At 48.7% G+C, this 22,672-nt stretch overlaps 2 protein-coding genes and 1 long non-coding RNA gene across 9 annotated transcripts in view; 1 reads left to right on the forward strand and 2 right to left on the reverse strand.

Moving 5' to 3' along the window:
- LOC123617241 (uncharacterized) overlaps window positions 1-1,436 on the reverse strand; it is a 46,874-nt gene extending 45,438 nt beyond the window's left edge. Inside the window, exons 1-2 of the long non-coding RNA XR_006725375.2 lie at window positions 1,280-1,436; window positions 947-1,070 (exon numbers count right to left, since the gene is read on the reverse strand). This is a non-coding gene — a long non-coding RNA (uncharacterized LOC123617241). The remainder of the gene's footprint in view (window positions 1-946; window positions 1,071-1,279) is intronic.
- A 68-nt stretch (window positions 1,437-1,504) lies between these two features.
- Window positions 1,505-5,380, forward strand: MRPL16 (mitochondrial ribosomal protein L16). 2 transcript variants are annotated; one of them, XM_074371969.1, is made up of 4 exons: window positions 1,505-1,692; window positions 2,022-2,087; window positions 3,756-3,904; window positions 4,710-5,380. In XM_074371969.1, the coding sequence occupies exons 1-4, from the start codon at window positions 1,638-1,640 to the stop codon at window positions 5,193-5,195; spliced, it is 756 nt and encodes a 251-aa protein (XP_074228070.1). In that variant the 5' UTR covers window positions 1,505-1,637; the 3' UTR covers window positions 5,196-5,380. The 2 variants fall into 2 exon arrangements, with proteins under 2 accessions (XP_074228070.1, XP_074228071.1); XM_074371970.1 differs by lacking the exons at window positions 1,505-1,692; window positions 2,022-2,087 and adding an exon at window positions 4,288-4,586 and having other exon boundaries at window positions 3,768-3,904.
- A 3,046-nt stretch (window positions 5,381-8,426) lies between these two features.
- The window catches only part of STX3 (syntaxin 3), a 34,594-nt gene continuing 20,348 nt past the window's right edge, over window positions 8,427-22,672 (reverse strand). Inside the window, exons 3-11 of one of the 6 annotated variants that reach the window (XM_074371968.1) lie at window positions 20,797-20,896; window positions 20,157-20,231; window positions 18,973-19,040; window positions 17,225-17,333; window positions 16,298-16,371; window positions 16,050-16,184; window positions 13,964-14,074; window positions 12,586-12,699; window positions 8,427-10,225 (exon numbers count right to left, since the gene is read on the reverse strand). In XM_074371968.1, coding sequence (XP_074228069.1) covers window positions 12,616-12,699; window positions 13,964-14,074; window positions 16,050-16,184; window positions 16,298-16,371; window positions 17,225-17,333; window positions 18,973-19,040; window positions 20,157-20,231; window positions 20,797-20,896 — 756 coding nt within the window. In that variant the 3' untranslated portion in view covers window positions 8,427-10,225; window positions 12,586-12,615. Of the gene's footprint in view, window positions 10,303-12,585; window positions 12,700-13,963; window positions 14,305-16,049; window positions 16,185-16,297; window positions 16,372-17,224; window positions 17,334-18,972; window positions 19,041-20,156; window positions 20,232-20,796; window positions 20,897-22,672 lie in introns of those variants that run through there. The other 5 variants (XM_074371967.1, XM_074371966.1, XM_074371965.1 and 2 more) reach the window with 5 other exon arrangements.

Below are 22,672 nucleotides of genomic sequence, written 5' to 3' on the forward strand. Positions count from 1 at the left end.
GCAAATTATTTAATCCCTGAACTTCAGTTTCCTACAAATAGCTACCACTGAATTATCAGAAGATACATGTAAATAAAGAGCTGTGAGAAACTGAAGGAGGGGAAAATCATTTTCCATGATCAGGGAAGACCTCAGGTCCATCCTTCGATTTTTCCAAACCCTTTATTTATACTTCTTATATCTCAGCGTTAGTTATTTGTATTCTCAAATATTGTCCCTACATAAATTTAAATTCATTAAGAATGGAATCACTGGTTTTTTATATTTGTATCCTCCATTGTACTTAACACAACTCTTACACAGAAAAATAGACATTGTAGTTACTACTTAAATGTAAAACTCTGGTCTAATTTTTAGTTCTTTTACAATCAACAATGAGGTAGAAGTTTTAGGGCACCAAAAGACTTAGAGACCAATCAAAGAGTGATTATACTGCAGTTTTATTCTCCTTCCAAAACAGTAGTATACAATATTCATCTTGAGGTTTTTAAATGCCTGAGCATATTTGAATCTCTCACTTTTGATGGCGGGGAGTAGGGAGCACAGAAGAGCCAAGAATCTGACACAGTCTGACGGGGTGGGGGCAGTTTAACTTTAGAACTGCTCTTGGTACAGAAATGATTGGCTGCAATAAAATCCACTAACTCTTCTGATAGTGATTCAGTGCGCAACTAATCAAGAGGCACGTGAAACTGTGGACAGGGAGAGTTCTCCCAGTAGCTTTGCGAGCAGGTTTTATTTGTTGCCATTTAGGAAATTAATCCTTGGGGAAAGACCACGCACGGATTCAGCATGATTTAGCATGATTTAAGTACAACAGACATCGGCCTCAATTGGTAAGCCCATTTGTGTCCTAGAATCTTGGGAAAAGATCCTCTCTCAGTCTAAAATATTAAAAAGGCCCATCAAAAACGAGCTGCCCAACATTCCCCCAGAATAAGTATACCTTTTTTCATTTTAACTTGAGATCGCTTACGATGTTGTCCATTCACTGGGGCCTCTGGAATCACACAGGCTGCGCTCAAATTCTGTTGTACTGTTTTCCTGCTGTGTGGCCCTCGGGATGGAACCTGGAAAGCGGGTGTAATGACTTAGTTATTGCACGAATTTGTTGGGAGGACTAAACCCACTGATGAGGTACTCAACGCCTGACACACTGCAAGCACCCAGTAAATGTTACGGCAATGATAAGTCGGTCCTATTTCCCTAACGTCTTGGCGGGGTTGGGGAGTGGGAGGGTAGAGAAGCAGCTTAATGTAGTTAATAGTAAGAAACTAACTTGTCATGTGAACTCAGGCTTTCTCAGAGTGGTATTCCGCAGAGAAAACTCCTCGCCCTGCCTCTCTCATGTCTGGAAAGACCCCATATTGGACCGAGACCCCTCGACCGCCGAAGGGGCTACCGGGCGTGACGCGTAGGCACCAGGCCGGAACCCAGGCCCCGAGGCTCCAGTTTCCTGCCCTCCCACCCGGACGCTCTGCGGGGTGGACCGGCGCAAACGCAATTTCCGGCCTGACCGAGCGGCGGCTGAAGCCGGTTTCGGGGTGGTTCCGGCACGCAGCGCTCGCTCCCTTCCCGGGTCGAGGTGTCCGCTGCGGTCGCCGTAGGGAGCCCCGCGCGGCCGCACGCGCGTGACCATGTGGCGGCTGCTGGCTCGCGCCGGCGCGCCCCTCCTGCGAGCACCCTTGTCAGGTCAGGAGTCCCCTTGGGCCCTCCAGGCCTCGCCTGCTTCCCTCCCCAGCCCCCATCTGCAGACGGTTGCTGAAGCATCGCGGCGGGGGGCTGCGCTTTGCTGCCGCCCCTCCCGCTGTAAGATTCGTGCAGAAGGGTCACAGCGCTCCTGCATTGTGCGGGTCGGCGCCCAGAGCCCCCAGCTGGTCTCTTTGGAGGGCCAGAGCCTGTGAGCCCCTGCAACCCGCGTCCCAAGCCCACAAGACACCTCGGTCAGGAGCGTCCTTGGCCCACAGCGTACCAGGCCCTGGACTTGTCGCCTTCATCGTTTAACTTATCTGTCTTTGTAGATTGTTGGGCAGCCCCGCCCGCCAGTGCTGGCCTAAAGACGCTGCTCCCGGTGCCAACTTTTGAAGGTGAGAGCTTACCTGCTGTTTTCGTATTTGTAAGCCTTTTCAGTGATGAAGCCCAGCAGAGGGCAGTTGAAAAGTAGGAGTGTTTTTGTGCCCCCGGTCCCCATTCACTCATTCAATAAATATATATTGAGGGCATACTATATGCCTAGCAGTGTTCTAAACGCTAGAGAAAAATCAAAGAACAAGAGACCCCAAAAGGCCCCTGATTTTAAGGAGCAGACGTGTAATGGAATATCTCCCCTATACCCTACCACTGGTGTGTGGCCCACAGCCCACCTCAAATTTAGACTTTTGATGTTTTCTCCAAATGAGGTTACAGATACGCAGTCATTTAACAGTATTACGTGAAAAGCATTAATTTGTTAGATATAAACGTTTAAAGCAAGCTACAGTTTGGGGAATCTAATTCACCATTTCCTTTTTTAATATATTGGAAATCTCAAAAGGGGGAGGTGCGGCTGGACCTCCGAGGGCTTATCTTCTGCACTTAATTGTGAAACTGCTTCATGCTCTGGGGTCCATACAGACTTGAAGGCAAGAGAAAACATTACTAGGTTTCTCTGTAGCTACATATAGAAATGGGGAGGGGGAGGCGGTTTCTGTAACCCTTAAAGTCTCCTGTTTTATATTTGACTCCATCATAGAGTCATGCTTGTTTCACTATCAAAAATATTTAAATGACTTAAGATAATTTTTTCCCCAAAATGTCCGATTAGATAAAGATGGAGCATTTGTAGCCTACTCTCACCCAGCAAGCTGTTGCACATTGCAGGATATGGGCAAGTCTCAGAATGAAAAGCCCCTGAATATTTAAAGGAAAGAGCATTGATCAGAGGAGTACTGGGTTGTAAGTTCCCAACAAGAATGTGGCATTAAATATTTTCATGTACAATATATTTTCGTGTGTAATATATAATTCTTTCCACTAACCCTATTAACATCCGGAGAGGCAGTGTGGTGTCTTCTCTTAAGTGTCATACTGTCTGTCTTTGCTGTTTCAACTTGATGGCCCAGACCGAATTATAAAATGTCTCTAGGCCTGCAGTTCTTCTTCTATAAAATGCAGATTAAAAATACTGCCTGCCTAATGTCCTGTTTCTCGGTCTGGATGATAGTTATGTGGGTGTGTTTATGGGTTCGTTTTGTGATAATTCACATTTTTTTATTGGACCCTGTGATACATGGATGTTAAACTTTTAAACGTTTGAACATTTTTAAAAGGAAGCCCAAAAAGAAATACCCAGGCAAAAAGTTGTTTTAAAGATTAAGTGAGATAATGCGCGTAAGGCATCCAGCTCAGTTCCAGCACTTAGGAGACATTTCACCAGAAACATGTTACCTAGTGTTATTTTGTGACAGTCATATCTCACTGTCTTCCCTAACAGCCCCTTTTGTAGTGTTAAGCACAGAGTAGGCATTTCATAAAAGCATTTTGGCTTGAAGGTTAAAACTTTGCTAAGATTCAGAAACATTTGCATCAGCTACTGTCACAGCCAGAAACTTCCAGTGTCAATGAAAGTATCCACCCTATAAACCTAATGTACATTTGGAATTTTTGAGTAGTAACTTTGAGACTTTGACCTGATTATGAAAAATATTTCTAGGAAGAAAATGAACCCTTTGAGGTGCATAGTTGGACTTACTCTTGGTTGTCTGTGCTCCTTTTAGATGTTTCCATTCCTGAAAAGCCCAAGCTTAGATTTGTTGAAAGGGTCCCACTTGTGCCAAAAGTGAGAAGAGAACGTAAGAACTTGAGTGACATACGGGGACCTTCCACCGAAGCCACCGAGTTCACAGAAGGCAATTTTGCGATCTTGGTGAGTTCAGCGTCCAGCAGATGAAAGCCAGGGACTAACAAAATAGACTCCTTGGGTTAATTCTAGGCTCTTCCTCCACGGGTTTTACTAAGACTGCCACCAGCTGCTCTTCAAACTGATGTGCAGTACCCAGTAAGCATTTGGAGTCATAAATGGCTTTTGTTTTCTGCGGAGTGAAAATAATGTAAAAGCAAGAGAAGAAAAAGGCTACCTAATGTCTCCCATAAGCAGACCATGAGGTCTTCTCAAGCCTCCGGTCAAAATAAAACTATCCAGATTCAGTATGTGGAACACATACTTCCTCACTCAGCAGATAGCTCCTACAAAGACTTGATGTCAGTCATGACACAAGGGGCTATGGACTACTTTTTCTTTCCCATCAGGCAGCCAGAGGAACGTTTTCAAGCCCTCATCTCACAGCCTGCATGATTAGCCCCTGCCGACCTCTCAGAACCACAGCCTGTCCCCCATTCCTCTCCCTCCACTGCAGCCACACTGGCTTCTTCTCAGACTCATCAAGCCATTTGCTGCGCCAAGGCCTTCGCGTATGCCGCTCCTCCGCCTGGAACACTCACCTCTTCCGTCTTGGCTAGCCCCTACCTTCCTCCTCAGAGAGGTCTTCCAGCGAAGCGGGTCCACCCCTTGTCCCATTTATTACTGTACGCGAGGCTTTTCCTCCATGGTACTTATTAGAACTTGTATTTTCAATGTCATGTGTATCACCGAGGCCTCAGTTGCTATGAAAGAATATAGCCCACCAGGATGTGTACATCCCCGTGTTTCTAATTTTTCCATTTACTTTCAGGCACTGGGCGGTGGGTACCTCCACTGGGGCCATTTTGAAATGATACGCCTGACAGTCAACCGCGGCATGGACCCCAAGAACATGTTTGCCTTGTGGCGAGTGCCAGCCCCCTTCAAGCCCATCACCCGCAAGGGTATGGGGCAGCGCATGGGGGGCGGCAAAGGCGCCATCGATCACTACGTGACTCCCGTGCAGGCGGGCCGCCTCATAGTAGAGGTGGGTGGCCGCTGCGAATTCCAGGAGGTGCAAGGCTTCCTCGACCAGGTCGCCCACAAGCTGCCCTTCTCAGCGAAGGCCGTGAGCCGTGAGACTCTGGAGAAGATGCGGAAGGATCAAGAGGAACGGGAACGGAACAACCAGAACCCCTGGACCTTCGAGCGCGTCGCCACGGCCAACATGCTGGGGATACGGAGAGTGCTGAGCGCTTACGACCTGACCCACAAGGGGCGGTATTGGGGCAAGTTCTACATGCCCGAACGCGTGTAGCCCGGACGTGAGGCGTCTTCGTCTTTCCTCCCCGGGGCCAGTCCCTGCAGTCTTTGGGTAGCTCCCATGTCGCAACCATGGAGAAGCATACGGGTTTTCTGAAAAATATCACCTTATACTATGTGTTGATTTTTTTCTTAAGTGAATTATATTTATATAATAAATAAATGAGCATCGCCTCAGGATGTAGCTTCTCTTTGGTCCCTCACTCCCTTCAGTAAGAATCAGGCCTGCCTGACTGTTGGGAGCTCTGGCTCTCCCCTGCTGTAAGATGTCTTCAAGGCTGAAGCAGACGTTTGCATCTCCCACCTCTTACACAAGTCAGACTTACTAATGTTTTTGGAAAAGCAAAGAAAAAAAAACAACAGTACAGAGGTTAACTGATTTACTGGATATTTATTTATGCCCAGCTACCCATCTTCTCTTCTCTTAATCCTGGAAGGGGGGGTGTTGGACAACATGGCAAGAAACATGCGCTTCCTTGCCTTTTAGCGAAAGGAACTGATAAAAACAAAGCTGAAATTGATCTTTCCTAGGCCTGAAACCCTCTGCGGAGGGGTTGTTTTTGACTCATCTTTGCGTCCCTGCAGGTCCTAGCCCGGTGCAGCACGCCACATGACACTCTTAGTAATTGCTGAATGAACAAGGACCCTGCGTGATTCAAATCCCTGTGGTTCCAGCTCTCTGTCTTCCTTTCACAAAATTAGTCTGTTTTTCAGAGCTAGCCAGCAATGGTTTCTATCCTGTATTTAAACTAAAGGAAGTACAGATTGATAGAAATATTAAACATTTGCTTTGAAAGTGGGTAGAAAACAGCACACTGACTAAAATGTCTTTTTAAAAATCCCACTTTCTTAAAAAGTAAGATTTCCAGCAAAGGAAGTAGCTTACTTTCAAAAGGACAAGTTTATCCTGAGCAGTTATGCGGCCCTCAAGAACTGTATACTGTGCTTTTTAATATATTTCTAGTGAACCTCTTGTAATATGAATAACCACTGAATTGAATTAGAACACATTTGAGCCTTGGGGACAGTTAGGAACAGTTTCTTGTGCACACGTTGCTGGCCAACAAAGGCAGTTTCAGCTGGCAACGTGAATCGGCAAGAAGTGACGCGTGACAGCCTTGTTTCACCTTCTGACCTACCACTGTGACCTCTTGTTAGGGCTCACGGAGCATGGACGCTACTGACTGGGGCATTCATTCAATCACGTCATAAAACATTCTTTTGTTTTGGGGCCACATTTTGTTATTGAGCCACAATCCTGGGTCTGGCCATCTTCGCAGAGTAAGAGGCTGTTGACAGAACTCTGTTATCATTAGCTCCCACAGAAAAAGGACTTGGAAGTGTATGTTGTGGTTTAGGGGGCCTGTTGTATTTTTGTATGGGTGGATCAACCCCTTCCCAGGCATTTTTACACGGCCTCTGACACTAACAAACCATTTCCCACTGACGCCTTTAAAGGTTTAAGAGTCAAATCCAAGGACTCATCCATAGCAGAAATCAGAGCTTAATTACAAATAATTAAGTGAGCAGATAGTTGAGCGGCGGTAAGTGGCAGGCGCTGCGCTGAGCACCCGGGACACAGCAGTGAGGGAGACAGCATGGTGCCCACCTTAGACATCTACCATAGAGGCGTGGACCCTGAATGAAGAAGATGTCGGGCTGGTCAGAGGAGACCTAGAACTGCAAGAGGAAGGAACGAGTGCCCTGACCTTGACCCTGACCCTGACCTGGGCCCGAGAAACCGCGGGTGCTCCAGTCCCTGCCTCCTCCCAGCAGTGATGGCAGTGTGGGCTTGTGTGTTTCCTAAACAGGAACCTGTAAAGCTTCCTCTGCCCTGCCGCCTCCTCCTCCAACCATCTTCCCAACCAGCCAGAGCGCTGTACCCCTGTTCCTTCACCCCCACCTGCACCCAAGTCCGGGTTTCACAAAGCTCCCTTTGCGTAACTGAGTTGGTAGATGGCTGGTGTCCTGTGTCATAAGAGGTTTCAGAGCGGAAAGAAGAGAAGCTGTTGAGCAGTCTGCAGTGGAGAGGCGATGGCACCAGAAGTGGGAGGAGGGTACAAGTGCCAGCTGAGGATCCACCTGCGAGGGCTGAAGGGTGACACAAACGGAGAGAGTCACAGATTATTCAGCAAAATGCTGGCGGCCAGGACCACCACGCCCTTCTACAGGGGGAGAGGGGCCGCTCACAGGGCTGCAGAAACGTGTCCTCGCCTCGTAAGGGAAGAAACGATTTACTCGGGTTCACCGTGGCCCTCTTCCAAAGAGTTCAGGGTGCTTCTAAGGCAATAACTAACTTTCTCCTTCAGCCGCTCCCCACGTGACAAGCCCCAGGTTTTGCTGCAGGAAATTGACACCCTTACACAAAGCTTTCTGAAAAACTCCTTCTGCCACCAGACCTAGTTATGGGACAGGTCTCCACCTTCCGTCTCCCCACCTACCTACTACCGACTCAGTCTTCACTCATTCTTCTCTCTGTGAAACACCTCTTTGCTTGCTTTTCCCCAACCTTTATCAATCGCAGCACAACCCACCCAGATGAGGGCACCAAGTGACAAACACTACCCTCGGGACGCAAGAGTCCTCAGGGCGTGGAAACGGGCCCGACCCTCCCCACAGATGGCTCACCTTTCGTTTTTTCAGGCAAATATGCCCCCAATAGTGGAAGCTAAGATGATGGCAAGGATAACACAGCAGATCATGATCATGATCTTCTTCTGCTCATCCAGACAAGGAGAGAAAAAGCAGGTGAGAAACGACATCACTGCAGAGTGTCCCAAAGGGAGGGAGACAGAGCTGGGTCTGGACATGGACGAGGGTGTGATGGGAACAGGAGATGGATCTGGCTTCTAGAACCCAGAATGCTAACAGAAGTTCATTTCTCGGTGAGAGAATCAAACATCAGACCGACAGCAATCTCAGGACGTTTGGTACGCCGTTTCGCCTTCCAGATAGCTTCACATCAGACTGACCCCCATCTCCCTCGGGGTCCGGGTATTCTCAGTGAGTAAGCCAAAGTCTTTGGGGGCCAGCCCTTGAAATCTAAAACTCAGACACAGTCACACTGCATTCTTTGAGAGTTAAACCACCTTCAAAAATCAGAATTTTTGATCCCTCTGATCTAAACGCATGGTTAAAAAAATGTAACCCCTTTCCAAAACCTAAACAAAACCCACCGCAGGGTGGCAGCCAATCACTGTGTCACAGGGAAATAGAGCCAGAACTGTTTCACGATCAATATAAAGTCATTTATTTTTAAATTAGCAATAAAATAATCAAGTTTACATTTAAAAAAATACAAACAACAAAAAAAACCTTCACTTGTATTCCAATCTAGAAGCCAGGCCTCCATCTCCGGAGAGCAAAGGTCTGTGATTGGAGCTTGTCTGCCCTCACTGCTGGAGCCAGGCCTGTGTCCGACATCATAGCCGTGGGCAAGAGGGGGTGCCCTTGGCTCTGTCCGAGTGCTGGCAGTGGCTGAGAGTCAGTGGCCTTTGCAAAGGAAGCCGATGGGCTGTGCATGGACTAGGGTGCTCACCCTCACCCTATCCTAGAAAGCATGTGAGTCAGAGATGAAATATCAATCAGGAGGCAGAGAGCAGCAGAATCAAAGGGGCTCACCACTGGCTCCACACAGTCACTACACTTGAAAACTTCCTGGCTGCTGTCTCCTGCATGGCAAGAACTGGGGGCAACAAAATCGGCCGAGTTCAGTAATCTGGCAGCAGGAAGAGCTACTGAGCAGTCCTTGGCCTCCCCCAGCTGACTCAGTCCTGAAGCCAAGACATCCCAAAGGTCACGTGAATGAGATCAAATGGCTGCGGGATGCGCTCCAGACAAGCCCAGCCCGGGCAGCAGGTGGGAGAGGCGCCCAGCTGGTCACACGTTCTGTCTGCTAAGCAGAAAAACCCAATGGGGATCAACCTAGTCCTCACCCCACCCACCCAGGATTCTCCCAGCGCTTGTGCAGTAAACAGCGGGTCTCTAGGTGACATGGGGAGGTCACGTTTCTACTAGGATTCGCTTGCAGGTAAGCAAATGTCTCTTACGTCATTTTTAGCACAGCTCAAGTTATGTTTTTTGAGGTTATAATATCCTCTACTTCCAGGTTCCTCCTTCCTGAGAGACACATGCCTATATGTCCATACACCTCACACACACGATTATAAGCATTCCCTTGGAACACACGCAATGACTGAATACTCATAATCGCACCAGTCTGAAACACGTCCAGAGCCTGAGACTCAAGCACCTTGTCCCTGGCCTAATTTTAAGTGCCTGGTTATTTTTAGCCTCAAGGCAGCGGCTTCGCAAAGCATCACTCTAATGGTAAACAGCGAGTTCCCAAGGCTGAGACATGGAAACCATATCCCGCAGCCTCAGGCTTTCCCATTGTAGCCTCAGACAGATGATGATATCATGGTGGCGCCCCCCTGAATAAACATGAGGGAATACAACACAGACAGATCAAAGTTGGCCATCCAGCTGTACACACTAAGAGCTTAATTTAAGGCTGAATTTCAGACAGGTCAGCTCCAAAGAGCAAAACAGCATCGGTCAGTCCCTCCGATTTTCAGGACAGGGATCCTGCCGGGAGGAGACTCAGAGCCAAGCCTTACTGCTGCCAAACTTGGAAGAATCCCTTTGCTTTGTTAAAGGTGCTCCCCTGAAAAATGAAAATTAAAAAATTGCAATTTGGGGGAGAAGACTACTCCATGAGGTAGAAACAGCACCTTGGGAAGGTCTCAGACGGGCTTTCCAAGTGCAAGGCATAATTTGACACGTCAGCGGGGAGAAGGAGAGGCTGGGTTGGTTCATACAGTCTGGGAGAAGGTTCAGAGGACGACTCAGGGTCGCAGCAGGCAGACTGGATTCCTCCAGGGCTAGACTGTGTGCTGGGTCAGGTCCAAGGATGGTTACAAGGAAACAAAGGAACAGGTCCCACTCTCTCTCAGGAAGGCCATTCCCGGTCCGTTCCCATCTGAAGACAAGGGTGGCCATGCCAGGCTGGAGCAGAATCGGGTTCTACAAGAGGCAGGGGGAGGAGGAGCTGGTCACTGCTCAGGGTGACGGTGAAGAGCGACAGTGAATCAGCCGCACACCTAGAAGGCGGAGAGGAAAGATCAGAAGTAACTGCAGAAAGTCAACACAGAGCCTGAGGAACCCAGCAGGCACACCCACGACAGGACCTGGAATGAACTATCCCACTGTGCCAGAAACAGAAAGCCCTGTTACAAGAGGGGGGAAAAATTAGGAAAATCCCTGGGTCTTTGACAGCCCTTCACAGGGGAAGGACTCGTTGAGGGGGCACAATCACTGGTGGAAAACACCTGTTCTCTTGGTGGGGTCACGGCACAGCTGCTCTGACTTGTGAGCTATGCAGGTTCTGGGCAAGTTTCTCATTTTGTTGAGCTTTTGAGCTTCTCCAGCGACAATGTGGATGATGAGGATGTTACGCTAGAGCGGTCGCTGGTGCACAACTAGGGAGCACAAACGTAGGCTGGCTCCCTTCCCTCCTGTTCAGAGAGCTCTCTCCCTCAGGTCACACGGCGGGAGAGAGGAGTCCAGGCCGACATGCCCGTTACTCTGGACTTCATTAGGGAATAAGGAAGACACTGTGGTAAGCGACCCACCAGGGCCCAGCACTGAGCGTCTTGGAGACGAGGTAAGTCAACTAAAAACAACGCATGAAGCAGTCTCCTCATTTTAAAAAGTGAGTCACCCCCATTCTGAATTCCTAGAGTCAGGAATGGTAAGGGGCACTATGAATTTGGAAGACACCATTCATCCAAGGACATGGAAAAGATATTGACTATTATAACTTCTCTTAACGTTAACATCCTTTCCAACGGGATAGTTAAGGGTCGGAACAAAACACTACAAGCCAAAAAAACACCAAGCATGAGAGTCCAAATGCCGGGGAAAAAAGAACCAATCACTTAATGTTCTATGAGAGATCGATCCCTCACCGCTGCTTATGTCTCAAGAAGTTGAATGTTCAGGGTTATAATAATCTGACTTTCAAACCCTCTAGTCATATGGCAGGAGGAGGAAGGAAGAGGCACAAAAGAAAGTGAAGGATCAGCTCTGTATCAGGTCTTTATATCTGTTACCTCCATAACCCAACTTCTATGACTTTGTAACAAAGGAAAAACCGGAATGAGAAAGATACTATATAAATTATACTGTTAGTCCTGGCAAAAACAGTAATAACAAACCTCCAATATTGGAGCCACATTAAAGAATTGACAGTACAGTCACAATCTTGTCTTGAAAATCAGATTTATAAAGAGATGTAGGTGATGTGGACTGATGTGTATGATTTTATAACAGGGTACAAAACTAAAGTCTGACTGATGTGAAACGATGTCTGCGTGGGCAAACATGCCTTAAGGCTATCTGCAATAATTTTAAAAGTTAATTCTGTTCACCTTTTCTGTGTTTTATAGGTTTGTTTTTTTTTTCCAACAATACATGTTATGATTTTTCAGGAAAATAATACTTAGGAAGTCACGGAAGTCTTAACAGTCCCTGTAACTAGGTCATGCTACTGCTCTACGTGTGAAACCCTGAATCAGTGCTCAGCTCTATTCTTTTCACCAGATTTTCAAGAAGTTACTATCCTAAATTTTAAAGTCGGTGTCCTCTAAGGTTCTCTAGACTCTGTAGACAATGAGAAGTGGCTACCTTGTTTTGCAAAGAGAAGACGCAGAAAACTCTGCTAGGCTGACTATTAGCTGTGAGTTAAAACTTGGCCCTGTTACTTCTCTCTAAGCCTGAGTGTCTTCATCTGTAAAACGGGGACAATGACAGGTGTTGAGAGGATTCAATGATATGTGGATAAGGTGTTTAGTAACTGCCTGGCACAACTCCACACTCAAAAACGTTAGCTGTTCTACCATTCGAGATGCAACCAGTCAGCCACAAACGAAACCCCTGCAGACCCAGAGCCCAATTCAAAGCTTCGTTTACACTGAAAAGGACACGGAAGACAAAGCCCGGCATCCTCGAAAGCCAGTCAGAACTAAGACCAACCCCAGATCCCAGTCACTGACTGTCCCCCGCTCAGGAGCGTGCTCGCCGGGGAGGGCAGTGAACATGAGGCGCTCAGAAAAGCAGGAGCGGTGGGGAAACATGTTACAGGACAAGGAGTGGGGACAAAACCCGAAGGAGAAGAACAAGCAGCAGACCCAACCCCGGTACTGCAGCCAGAACCCGAGAGTAGGATGTCACAGAGAGGAAAGAATGCACGGTACAGAAAGTTCTAGAGAACCCAGCGTGTCCACGGAATCCACAGGGGCAAGAAGCAGAATGTGAAGCCACAGGCTAGATTCCCAAGAGGAGCCAATCCAAAGCCAGTCCCCAAGAACCTTCCACGTACTTACATTTCAGCGCAGGGGCCTCGCAGGCCGCCCTTACTTCAGACCAACGGAAAGTCCAATAATCAACGCTACAATGCCCAGCAACACAACCACTACTACAATGATAATTATCAATTTCTGGAGGGGGGGATAAGAGAAACAAAAACAGGTCATTATTACCAACAACCAAACGGCCCTAAGAAGTCATCCAAACCACCCCTCCAAAGCCTCTACACAGGCAGCATCTTTCCAAATAAAAAGCCAACACCGCTACATAAAGACGTTCCATGAGGACATGTTACGTGTCTCAAGTTACTTCTGGGCGAGCAAGGCCAGCGGTGGAGATACGGAGTTTCCATCAGCTCTCAGCTCACACACATGGACAGAGCAACTATCACCAGGTCTCCAAGCAGCGACGGGCCAAGATATAAAGTCACTGCTTGTTCCTTTTCAAGGAGTGTAGAGACATTTTTGACATCATCCTACTTTCAAATTTCTGCCCATCTCCTCCCCAAAATACACCCCCACCTGTCAGACCCAGCACAGTGACCATGGGTTAGAAAGCAAGATTATGGTCCCCTTGCAAGCCAGCCCAGATTCATCACATAAAATAACTCCCCAGCTCCCTGGATACCTGCACCCGCCACAGGCAGAGTTGGAAGAAAAAGAAAGAACTGAAGAACAAATCTATCAGATCCCAAGAGAAATAGAAAAGAGCAGGCTGAAAAAAGCACAAACCACCAGGGTGGACGACCACAGCCGCTGGGTAGAGGAGCTCAGAAGTCCTCAAGCAAAGGGGGCACCAGCACAAGGGGGCAGGGGCGGGCAGTAGAGATGGTGTGATGGAAAGAGCCTGACTGAAATCTGAATTTGAATCTGGGGTCCTATGCCTACTAAGTGGCCTGAAGCCAGTGACTTAACCTGATTCTCAACTGTTTCATCTGTAAAGTAGAAACAACAGGTGCTCCAAGAGACCGGAGATAATGTTTACATAGCAATCCGAGCACCGCTGGGTTCACCTTAGAGAAAAAAAAGAAATAAAGGGGGGCGGGGCCTGGGCGACTGGAGGGGAAGACAATGACGAGGTTTCTAAAGAGCAGAGGAGTCAGGTGTGACATCGGAAAGGACCCTGAGCTCCGTCCAGGAGATGAGCAGCAACCCCTGGGCAATGATGCGTCCACGCCGCAGGGCTGCCTTCACGCGTGGGTTCTCGGGCAGAGAGCACGCGGGCCAGATCCATGCACAGCACAGACGGGAAGGCAGGGCAGCTACTCTCTAGGGAAAGTGGACGGGGGCTCCGGGGTGAGGCCAGGGCAGAGGACACGGGTGGGGCTCGAGGACACGGGTGGGGACGACCACAGCTAGGAGAGGCAGGTCGGTCCGGCTGAGACTAAGGGCTCACCCTCCGAGCTTCACTCTGATACTTGACGGCCTTTTTGGTATCTGCCACGGCCCGCTCCACGAAGCCCACGGACTGGTCCATGTTGTTCTCAATACGGTCAATCATGGCTCCCTTTCCCCGGATGCAGGAGGTGGTGGCAGCAGAGACAGAGATGGGGCGCGGGAAGAGAGAAAGAGCGAGAGACAGCGCGCGATGGGCGCTCTCCTCCGAGGGCGGCGGGAGAGCCTCACCTTTCGGGCCTGGCCCTGGTACTTCAGGGCTCTTTTGGTTTCATCCCGAGCCTTATCCACGTGATCCACCGTGTGCATGACGTTCAACTCTATGTTATCTATCATCTCACCCTGCAGAGAACAGGCACCCGTCACACCCGAGGAACCCAGCCCAGGACAGTCCCGAGCTACTGTGAGCAAGGGCTTCTCTTTCCTATCGTCCTCAGTGCCGAGAGGAGCACGTGGAAACGTTCACGCACAGCCTTGCGTGGGGCACACTTTCCCACCTTCCGCGCGATTACCTACGGTCCCCCAGGCCTGCGTGGCTGTCGCTTATTCCAGAAACATTCACTCAATTACGTTCCCGTAAGGGGCACTGCATTGGGCACCGGGAGCACCTTGTCTAGAGGCCTGGTATTTTCTGAAGAATGCCACCACCACTTCTTTTTTTTCAATTAAGAATGCGAGGAGAGAAGCCAAAATAATTGTCTTGTGCTCTTTGGGCATGACCAGGATGCTGGCCTCTTCCTGGTCATTCAGAGCTGAATCAAGTTCATCCCGCCTGAACTGAGTTTGTTCACTACCGTAGAATAGTGCCCAGCACACAGCAGGTGCTCAATAAACAGCCCAGGCTGGGAACAGACACTTTCTCTAAGATCTTCCCAGACCCCAGAAGGGATGGACATTGTTTTACCCAAGCTACTTGGCTATGACCCAGTGGTCTCAGTAGGATTCCCAGCCATCTCCCAGCTATTACTTCCTGGCTGGAAATGTGGTCTCTCCAATTACTGTCTGGGCATCTGAGGATGGGAATTCCCCTCACCCACCCAGACCTTCTTCAACCCGAGCCATCACTTTACGGAACTCTCTAGCCAGAGACAGACAGACACTTACCATAACTTGACTCTCAAGCCAGTTCCTCGGGAAGGCAGTGTGGGGAGAAAAAAGAAGAAGGAGGATGGAGGGACAGGAGACGTGGTCTCAAAGACCAGAATGGAGTGAAGGAAAGGTGCCTGATCCCTGAGCAGGGAACCAATGTCAAAACCAGTCAAGCCATGCTCGGGCCTCAGTTAGGTTTCCTTCTACAAAGGAAGCAGTTTTCGGTCCTTTCCAGGTGGCAGAGCCCCTGGGAGTTCGTGGTAATAGTGGCACATCCCCCTGGTATACTTAACTGTATCAGAAGAACCAGGAGCCATGTGACCAGGGGACACTAACACCATATGCAGGTGATGGAGCCTTCCATCCCTGAGCAAGTTTACCCGGGACAGAAAAGGCTGCGAAGCTAAGCACCACGAGTGTTTCAGGTTTTTCTTTAAATATTATTTTGTGGTTCCTTTGTTTTGTTGTCTGCTCTTATTCCTTACCAAAAAAAGAGTGTCAAGTTTCTTTGGAAAAACACACAGAAGAAAAAACAAAAATGGAAAAACACAAAAACCTCTGTTAATCCTAACTTTCCACTGTGAACTGGGGAAAAGATCCAGTGTTCTCATTGTCACCAGTGTAATGGTTCCTATCAAGATACTGTTTTAAGGCATCATCACTAAGAACCTATATCTTTAATTAAAAAAAAAAAAAAGACAGGGATCCTGAGGCTGGAGGGAACCAGGTACTTGACAGGGCACATCCAACCCCATATTAATTAGAAATAACTTCTGGGCCAAAGTAACAGGCACAAATGATGAGGCTGAGATGGCCCGAAGTGTCAGCACTTAAGGGAAAGCATCCGTTTCCCTGGGCTACTAGCATTCTGTTACTCCACTAGGCAAGTTCCCAGTGTTTCTCCCACCCCACTAGGCTGTCCAGTGGCCCCCTGCCCCCTTCTCAGGAGAACCTAGGCTTCCTCGCTGCCCGCTCGTGCTGGTGCCCACTGCCGTTACCTGGTTCTCCACCAGCATGGCGATGTCCATGAACATGTCGTGAAGCTCCTTGATGCTGCTCTCCAGCCTCACGATGTCTTTGTGCCGCCCCTCGATCTCGCTGAGGGCTTGCTTGGAAATCTGAGAGTCGATGATCTACGTACAGAAGACCACATAGAGACTGACCATCAGCCACTGTGCCCCCTACAGCCCTCACACATACCCCCGTGGGGTTCCCCGAGCCCCCGACCTCCACGTCCATCACTCACCCCCGAGGTGAAGATGGCAGGGTTTCCACTCTCCAGCATCTCCTCCAGCTCCTCATCTGTTGTTTTTTTGCCGGCTTTAGAACAAAAGAAGGAGAGCCTCAAATATAAGCACATCATTTCAAAAGTTCCCTGAAAATGAGGAACAAGGTCACTTCACTACAAAACCACAGCCTCTCCACCACTCCCCCAGCAGCCTCCAGACTCGCCTTTCTCCAGACTTCTCCCCTAATCCAATCCATCCTTAACATTATCAGTGATCACCTTCCTGAAGCACAAGTCAGATTACATTCCTTCCAGGCTCAGAATGTTTACTGGCCCCCTTCGCTCAGTCACAGAGTCCAAGGTCCTCTGGACAAGGAGCCGGTTTCCTGGGTGAGCCCTCCCTCCGTCCATTTAGTCCTCCCCCTGTTCCCAGGCCCTGGACAGCCTGCCACTCCGGAACACACGTGCTTTGCTCTGACTGCATCCTGGCTCACGTGGTCCCTGCGCTCAAAGCATATTGCGCCCCGCAGCGCCCGGCACTCCGTGTTACTAATTCATAAAGGGCGTAGCTTTATTAACATCTTTATTTCTCCCGGCAACCAGCACCGCACCTTTGATTTCATAAATGTTCTTTGCTATCAGACAGACAGCCAAAGATGGCATGAGTCCTGAGGAGGGCATCTGTGGAGCAAGTGTTTCCCTCCACGGGGGAGGGAACTCTGGCTCCAACAGCAGCAGAATGACTTGGGCCCGATCAGCAGTGCTGCCTTTCAGTCTAAGGATGCGCCAGGGCTGTGAGGCTCGCTGGTCCTCGGCTTGGGCTCAAAACACACGGCAGAAGCCACCGAAGGGGCCGCCCCTGCTCCTCCCCAGGCCTCCCAGCTTGGGCGGGGCCAGCACGTGGCAGGAAAGGGGGCGGGGCCACGCCCGACTTCAAACACCCACTGATTTCGAGCTGCCGCTGGATCCGCCCTTTGCTGCGTTCACGGAAGTCCACCTGCGCCTCGTTGTATTTGGTCATCACCTCCACGAACTTCCGGGAGAGGACGGAGTGCTGCGGGGACAAGGTCAAACGCTGAAAGCCCCCCGGCGGGGAGGGAGGCGAAGGTCCTAATTCTTGTAGAACCCCCACCCCACAGAGCCTCGTCCCCGGCGTCAGGCCTGGAGCCAGAAGACCGGGCACAAGACTCAACCTCTTGGTTTCCTAACTTTTTGGTTTTCCGGACCACTGAGAATGTCTGCTGACCTTTCCAAAGCACGTTTTCAGCATCTGTTTACCTGTCCTTCTGAACCCATACAGTAATTGTGAGGCCCAAGGAGATACTCTCTGAATCTCAAAGGTCCTGCTTTCTTTTCTATTTTTTAAACTGAGGTTGGTTTACAATGTCATGTCAATTTCTGGTGTACAGCATAAATATTTCAGTCATATATTCCTTTTCTCTTCCTGACATCTCCAGGTGCTAAGAGCATGTGCATCGGATCACGTCTTCCTTTGCTGCTCTCCTGTTGGTTTTATGTCATAGTTTCCTTGTGCCACCTAAACATCGTGCCAGTTCTTCAAGGACAAGGATCATATCTTTGATGACCACCAAACAGCCTGACTCCAAACTGGAGAACTAAGGACCAACAACCACTGGAGAGACTTCAGTTTCCTCACCTGTGAACCAGGGAGGCACACTAAACCCTAACCTGTGCTCGGGGAGCCTCAGGGGCTTCCTTAGAGGAGCGAGTGAAAGAGGGGCCCCCAGAGCTGGGCTCGGCCCCTGTTCCCTGCTTCAGCCTGCGCTGCACCCCCTACCTGTTCTCAAACTGAGTTCCAAATAAGTTGAGGGTTTTTTTTGTCTTGTTTTTAACTCTATAACTAGAAAGGGGAACCCTCCTACACTATTGGTAGGAATGTAAATCGGTGCAGCTACTGTGCAAAACAGTATGGAGGTTCCTTAAAAAACTAAAAGTAGAGCTACCATATGATTCAACAGTCCCACTCCTAGGCATTTTTCCAGGTGGAAAAGATGAAAATTCTAATTCAAAAAAGATACATGCACCCCAATGTTCACAGCAGCACTATTTACAATAGCCAAGACATGGAAGCAACCTAAATGTCCATCAACAGATGACTGGATAAAGACACACACACACACACACACGAATATTACTCAGCCATTAAAAAGAATGAAATATTGCCATTTGCAGCAACACGATGGACCTAGAGATTATCATACTAAATGAAGTAAGTTAGACAGAGAAAGGCAAATATTATATCACTTATATGTGGAATCTAAAAAAAAAATACAATCAACTTATTTACAAAAACAGAAACAGATTCACAGACATAGAAAAGAAATTTATGATTACCAAAGGGGCAAGGGGTTGGGGAGGAAAAACTTAGGAGTATGGGATTAACAGATACACACTACTATATATTAAATAGATGAACAACAACGGTTTACTGTATAGCACAGGGAACTATATTCAGTATCTTGTAATAACCTATAATGGAAAAAAGTCTTAAGAAATATATATATAGTATGTAGATAACCAAATCACTTTGCTGTACACCTAAAACTAACAATATTATAAATCAACGATATTTCAATAAACATCTTTAAAAAAATTTAAAAGACTCCACAGCTAAGAAAAACAAAGAAATGTAAAGACGGGGCTAGACGGTTGTTGGACCAGGGAAATCTCACCTGGGATTTCCGAATCCGAAGGTCTGCTGACGACCGGACCTCATCTTCTTCAATATGCCTCTCCATGCCTGGAGAGGAGAGAAGGTGATTCTAGCTACACACCAGCTCCTCTCCTCCAAGACACAGGCTGTTCAGCTCGACCTCATCTCATGCTCACACACCTGGCCCAGGAGACGTAACGGCAGGCAGACCCAGTCTCAGAAGATCAGCTCACACATGAGCCTCAGGACTCACACACCACTCAGAACTGGACACAGGTCTCCCCAAATACATCTCAGCACAGGGGTAACAGCATGAGTCTCTGTTGCCAACAGACTCGGGCTCAAATCCTTGCCCTGCCACTTACTAGCTATGTAACCTTGGAAAAGCCACTTAACCTCTCTTAGTGTTCCCGTCTTCTCGTCTGTAAAACAGAATAAATCTCGGTGCCCTCCTCACAAAAGCGACATGAAAATGACATGAGAACACACAAGGAGTGCTTGGTTCCGTAGCGGGCGCACGATCACTGCTCTGATTGGAGGCTGCCACTAATGACCTCCAGCTCCACCCCCGTGAAGACAGGCAGTACAGTCTGTCTTGGGGGAAGAAGTGATAAATGAGGCTGAGCAACACTGCTTTCACTCTCTGACCAATAGCAAATACAGTGGGGCAAGAGTGCAGACCAGGGCCATGGAACTGAGAAACCCTCTGGGCCCCCAGAGGAACGGACTCTGTGACAGTGGCTTCACTGAACAATGCCCTAAACTGCAGGGTGGGAGTAACAGGAGGGAGATATACCCCCGGCCCCCAAGAAATGTCTGTAGACTGAAGAACCCAGCTGGCATCCACGTATCTCTCACATCACAGTTCAAATGTACATAGGTGCTAGGGAAACGGGACCCGGAAGAGAAAAGTCAGTCACACAAGTGTTCAGTACCTGACAGCACACTTTCATTCCCATCTCCCAACTTCAAGTCCAGACTCTCTCAACCACAGTCATGACTCAAGGGCAGGTAAAATTTCTGGGGCTCTCATAGTTCATTCTGGGGACACTGCTCAGACCATAAGCCCAGATGCCACGAGTGGTGTCACTCCCAGCGGGAAGAGTTTCAGTCCAGAAGGTGGGACCCCGTGGAAGTGAGATGGGGGGGCCGGGGGCTTCCCGGGCGGGGGGGGGCTTCCCATTCTCCGTGTTCCCTTCTTACTTTTCAGTTTGTTCCGGACATTGTTGGCTCTTTTCTTGATCTCAGTTGTGAGCTGCTCCAGGTCATCCTTGGTTTCTGGGTACACAAAGAATCACGGAAGACAGATGGCTTAGTCAGCTACAACAGTCAACAGAGTGGGTGGGGCGCTTCCTCCGGCACCCACTGCCCAGAGCAGTGCATATCCTGGTGGGCTCCCCAGACGTCCGTCATTAGAATCACACAGAGCTCGTTTTGAAAAGGCATTTTTTCTAGGCACCCCATCCCAGACCTACAGCATGAAAATACCTTGTGGAAATAAAAAGGGTGTGGGGAGGACTGGGAAAACATTTCAGGCAGAGGAAACAGCACAAGTGCAGCGGGGGAACCAAGATGAGGTATGTGAGAAGCAGTGAGAGTCACTGTCAGTCATGAGAGCAAGGAACTAGAGGGAAGTTTGGCTAAAAGGGTCAGGTGGGACCAGGAAGAGAAGAGCCATCAGCAGCGGGGCAGTGTGAGCTCAGAGAGGGAGGAGGATGGGAGCTGAAATGGCACGGAAGATAATACATCCCTTCCCCTACTGTTCACAGAGGGAGGAAACCAAGGCTCGGCTCCAGTGGCCAAGGGTCACTGTTGGGCAATTTGCTTCTCAGTAAATACTCACTTGGCTCTGGAATGGGTGCAGACAGAATGATACTGTAGAGCTTCTTAGCTTCCTCCACGTGCTCTGAGATCTTGTCAATGTTGAGTCGAGTTTCCTCAATCTAGAGTTAGAAAGACAACAGCCTTTGTCACGAAGAGGGAGAATAGATCCATGACTGAGATGAAAAATCAGCAGAGCGCCCTGTCCACCTTCTGGATCTGCAGAAGATGCTGGGGACTAGAAAAGCTTTCTGAGGACCAGTCAGCCCAGGGAGTACCCTTTCCATCCACAGTCAGACAGACTAATGTCAACAGAGCAGTCATTGAAGATCCATCCTCTTTGCTCCCTGAGAGGAAGCCATCTGTTCACCTTGGATGGGACAATTCTGGCCACAATCAGGCAGAGTCGGGAAAACCCATGAGGAATAATCAGAGGGAAGGGTCCAAAAACCTTTATCAGGCAGACTTTCAGCTCCTCTGAAAGGGGAACAGCAGAGAGTGAGGATGGGAGAGAGGGAAAAGGAAAGAAGGAAAGAAAAGAGGTGAAAGGGAGAGAACAAACCTAGAGAGTGAGAAACAAAGGGAGAAACATAAAAGGAAGAAAGAGGAAGAGAAGAAGAGAGAAAAGGTAGTGTAAGTAATGACCATCTCGGGAGAAGCCTGAGCTTCTCCTGGACACACGATCTGGGGAAATGCCTCTAACGAGCTGACTGCCTCAGATGCTCAAGACCCAGGAGCTCGAGCCATGGGCTGTTTCTGCCCATTTCTAAGGTTCCTGACTGCACGGGGTGCGTATCAGGAAGCACTTCCCGGCGCCGCTCGTTCCCAGATGGAACACCCTCCCAGGACGCTGCTGCGGGGACATGGAAAGTTCCGCCGTGGCTCCCTCTTCAAAAGCACGGGCCACACCGGCACCATGGGCATTTTGATTTTGATTTAGTAACCTAGTAATTTAGTCAGTTCACCAGATCACCACAGAGCCCCTTCAGGACCTCAGGATGGGCAAATGGCCACTCACAGAGCCTTTTTTCTTTCTTTCTTTCTTTTGAACTTTGTGTCTTGGTTTTTTCTTGGAAGGGCTGGCTTTTCTCAAAGGTGACTTTCTGAGTATTTCATGGTAGCAGTACATGCAATTAACTTCCTTTTGTGCACTTGCCAGATAACCAAAGAATGGGGGTGGCGGCGGGGTGGGGGTGGCAGGACTGGCAGGAAACCTGCAAGTACTGAATCTGAAGGCTCAAGAGCTACTTTTCTGTATGTTTGTCTGGGGTTAAGTACACTGACAATGATACATTTAAGACTTAAAATGGATGTAACATAGACCTGTATCAGAAACACGCCTTTCACTGTGTCTGTGAAGTCACCCTCACTACCTCCTTTTTATACATGAGAACACTGCCACTCAAAGATAGAGGAAGTGGCTCAAGGCTATATATACAAAGAGGCAAAACTCAAGTCTGAACCCAAGCATCTGTTAGATTCAAACCCCATTGCCACATCCAAAAAAGAAAACCTCATAAGAGCATTTTCTGAGATGTGCTCATTCATCCTCATTAACAGAAAGGGTTCTGTGAAAACATAAATGCCGAGATAGGCAAGTTAACCACGTTTCTTTATTATAGGACCTCTTAGAGTCGTTATCAGGTTCGTGTGCATTTTAAACCTCCATGGGAGGAAAAGAGTAGGAAGCATTTCTCAAATGTATTTGATCATAAAAGTCTCTGTGCATCTCATCCTGCCGTCAGCCCCAGACGAGGAACCAGGGTCGGTTCTATGGCAACCCTGACAATCCTGTCCCTTTGCTAAGTTCTCACTTTCCTGGTCTCCCTTCCAGCTCAGAGTGGCCTTGGACATGTGATCCACTACCAGCAGATCGGCCACAGCGGAAGTCAGCATGG

The sequence above is a fragment of the Camelus bactrianus genome, chromosome 10 (genome assembly GCF_048773025.1).
Source record: "Camelus bactrianus isolate YW-2024 breed Bactrian camel chromosome 10, ASM4877302v1, whole genome shotgun sequence".
NCBI lineage: Eukaryota > Metazoa > Chordata > Mammalia > Artiodactyla > Camelidae > Camelus > Camelus bactrianus.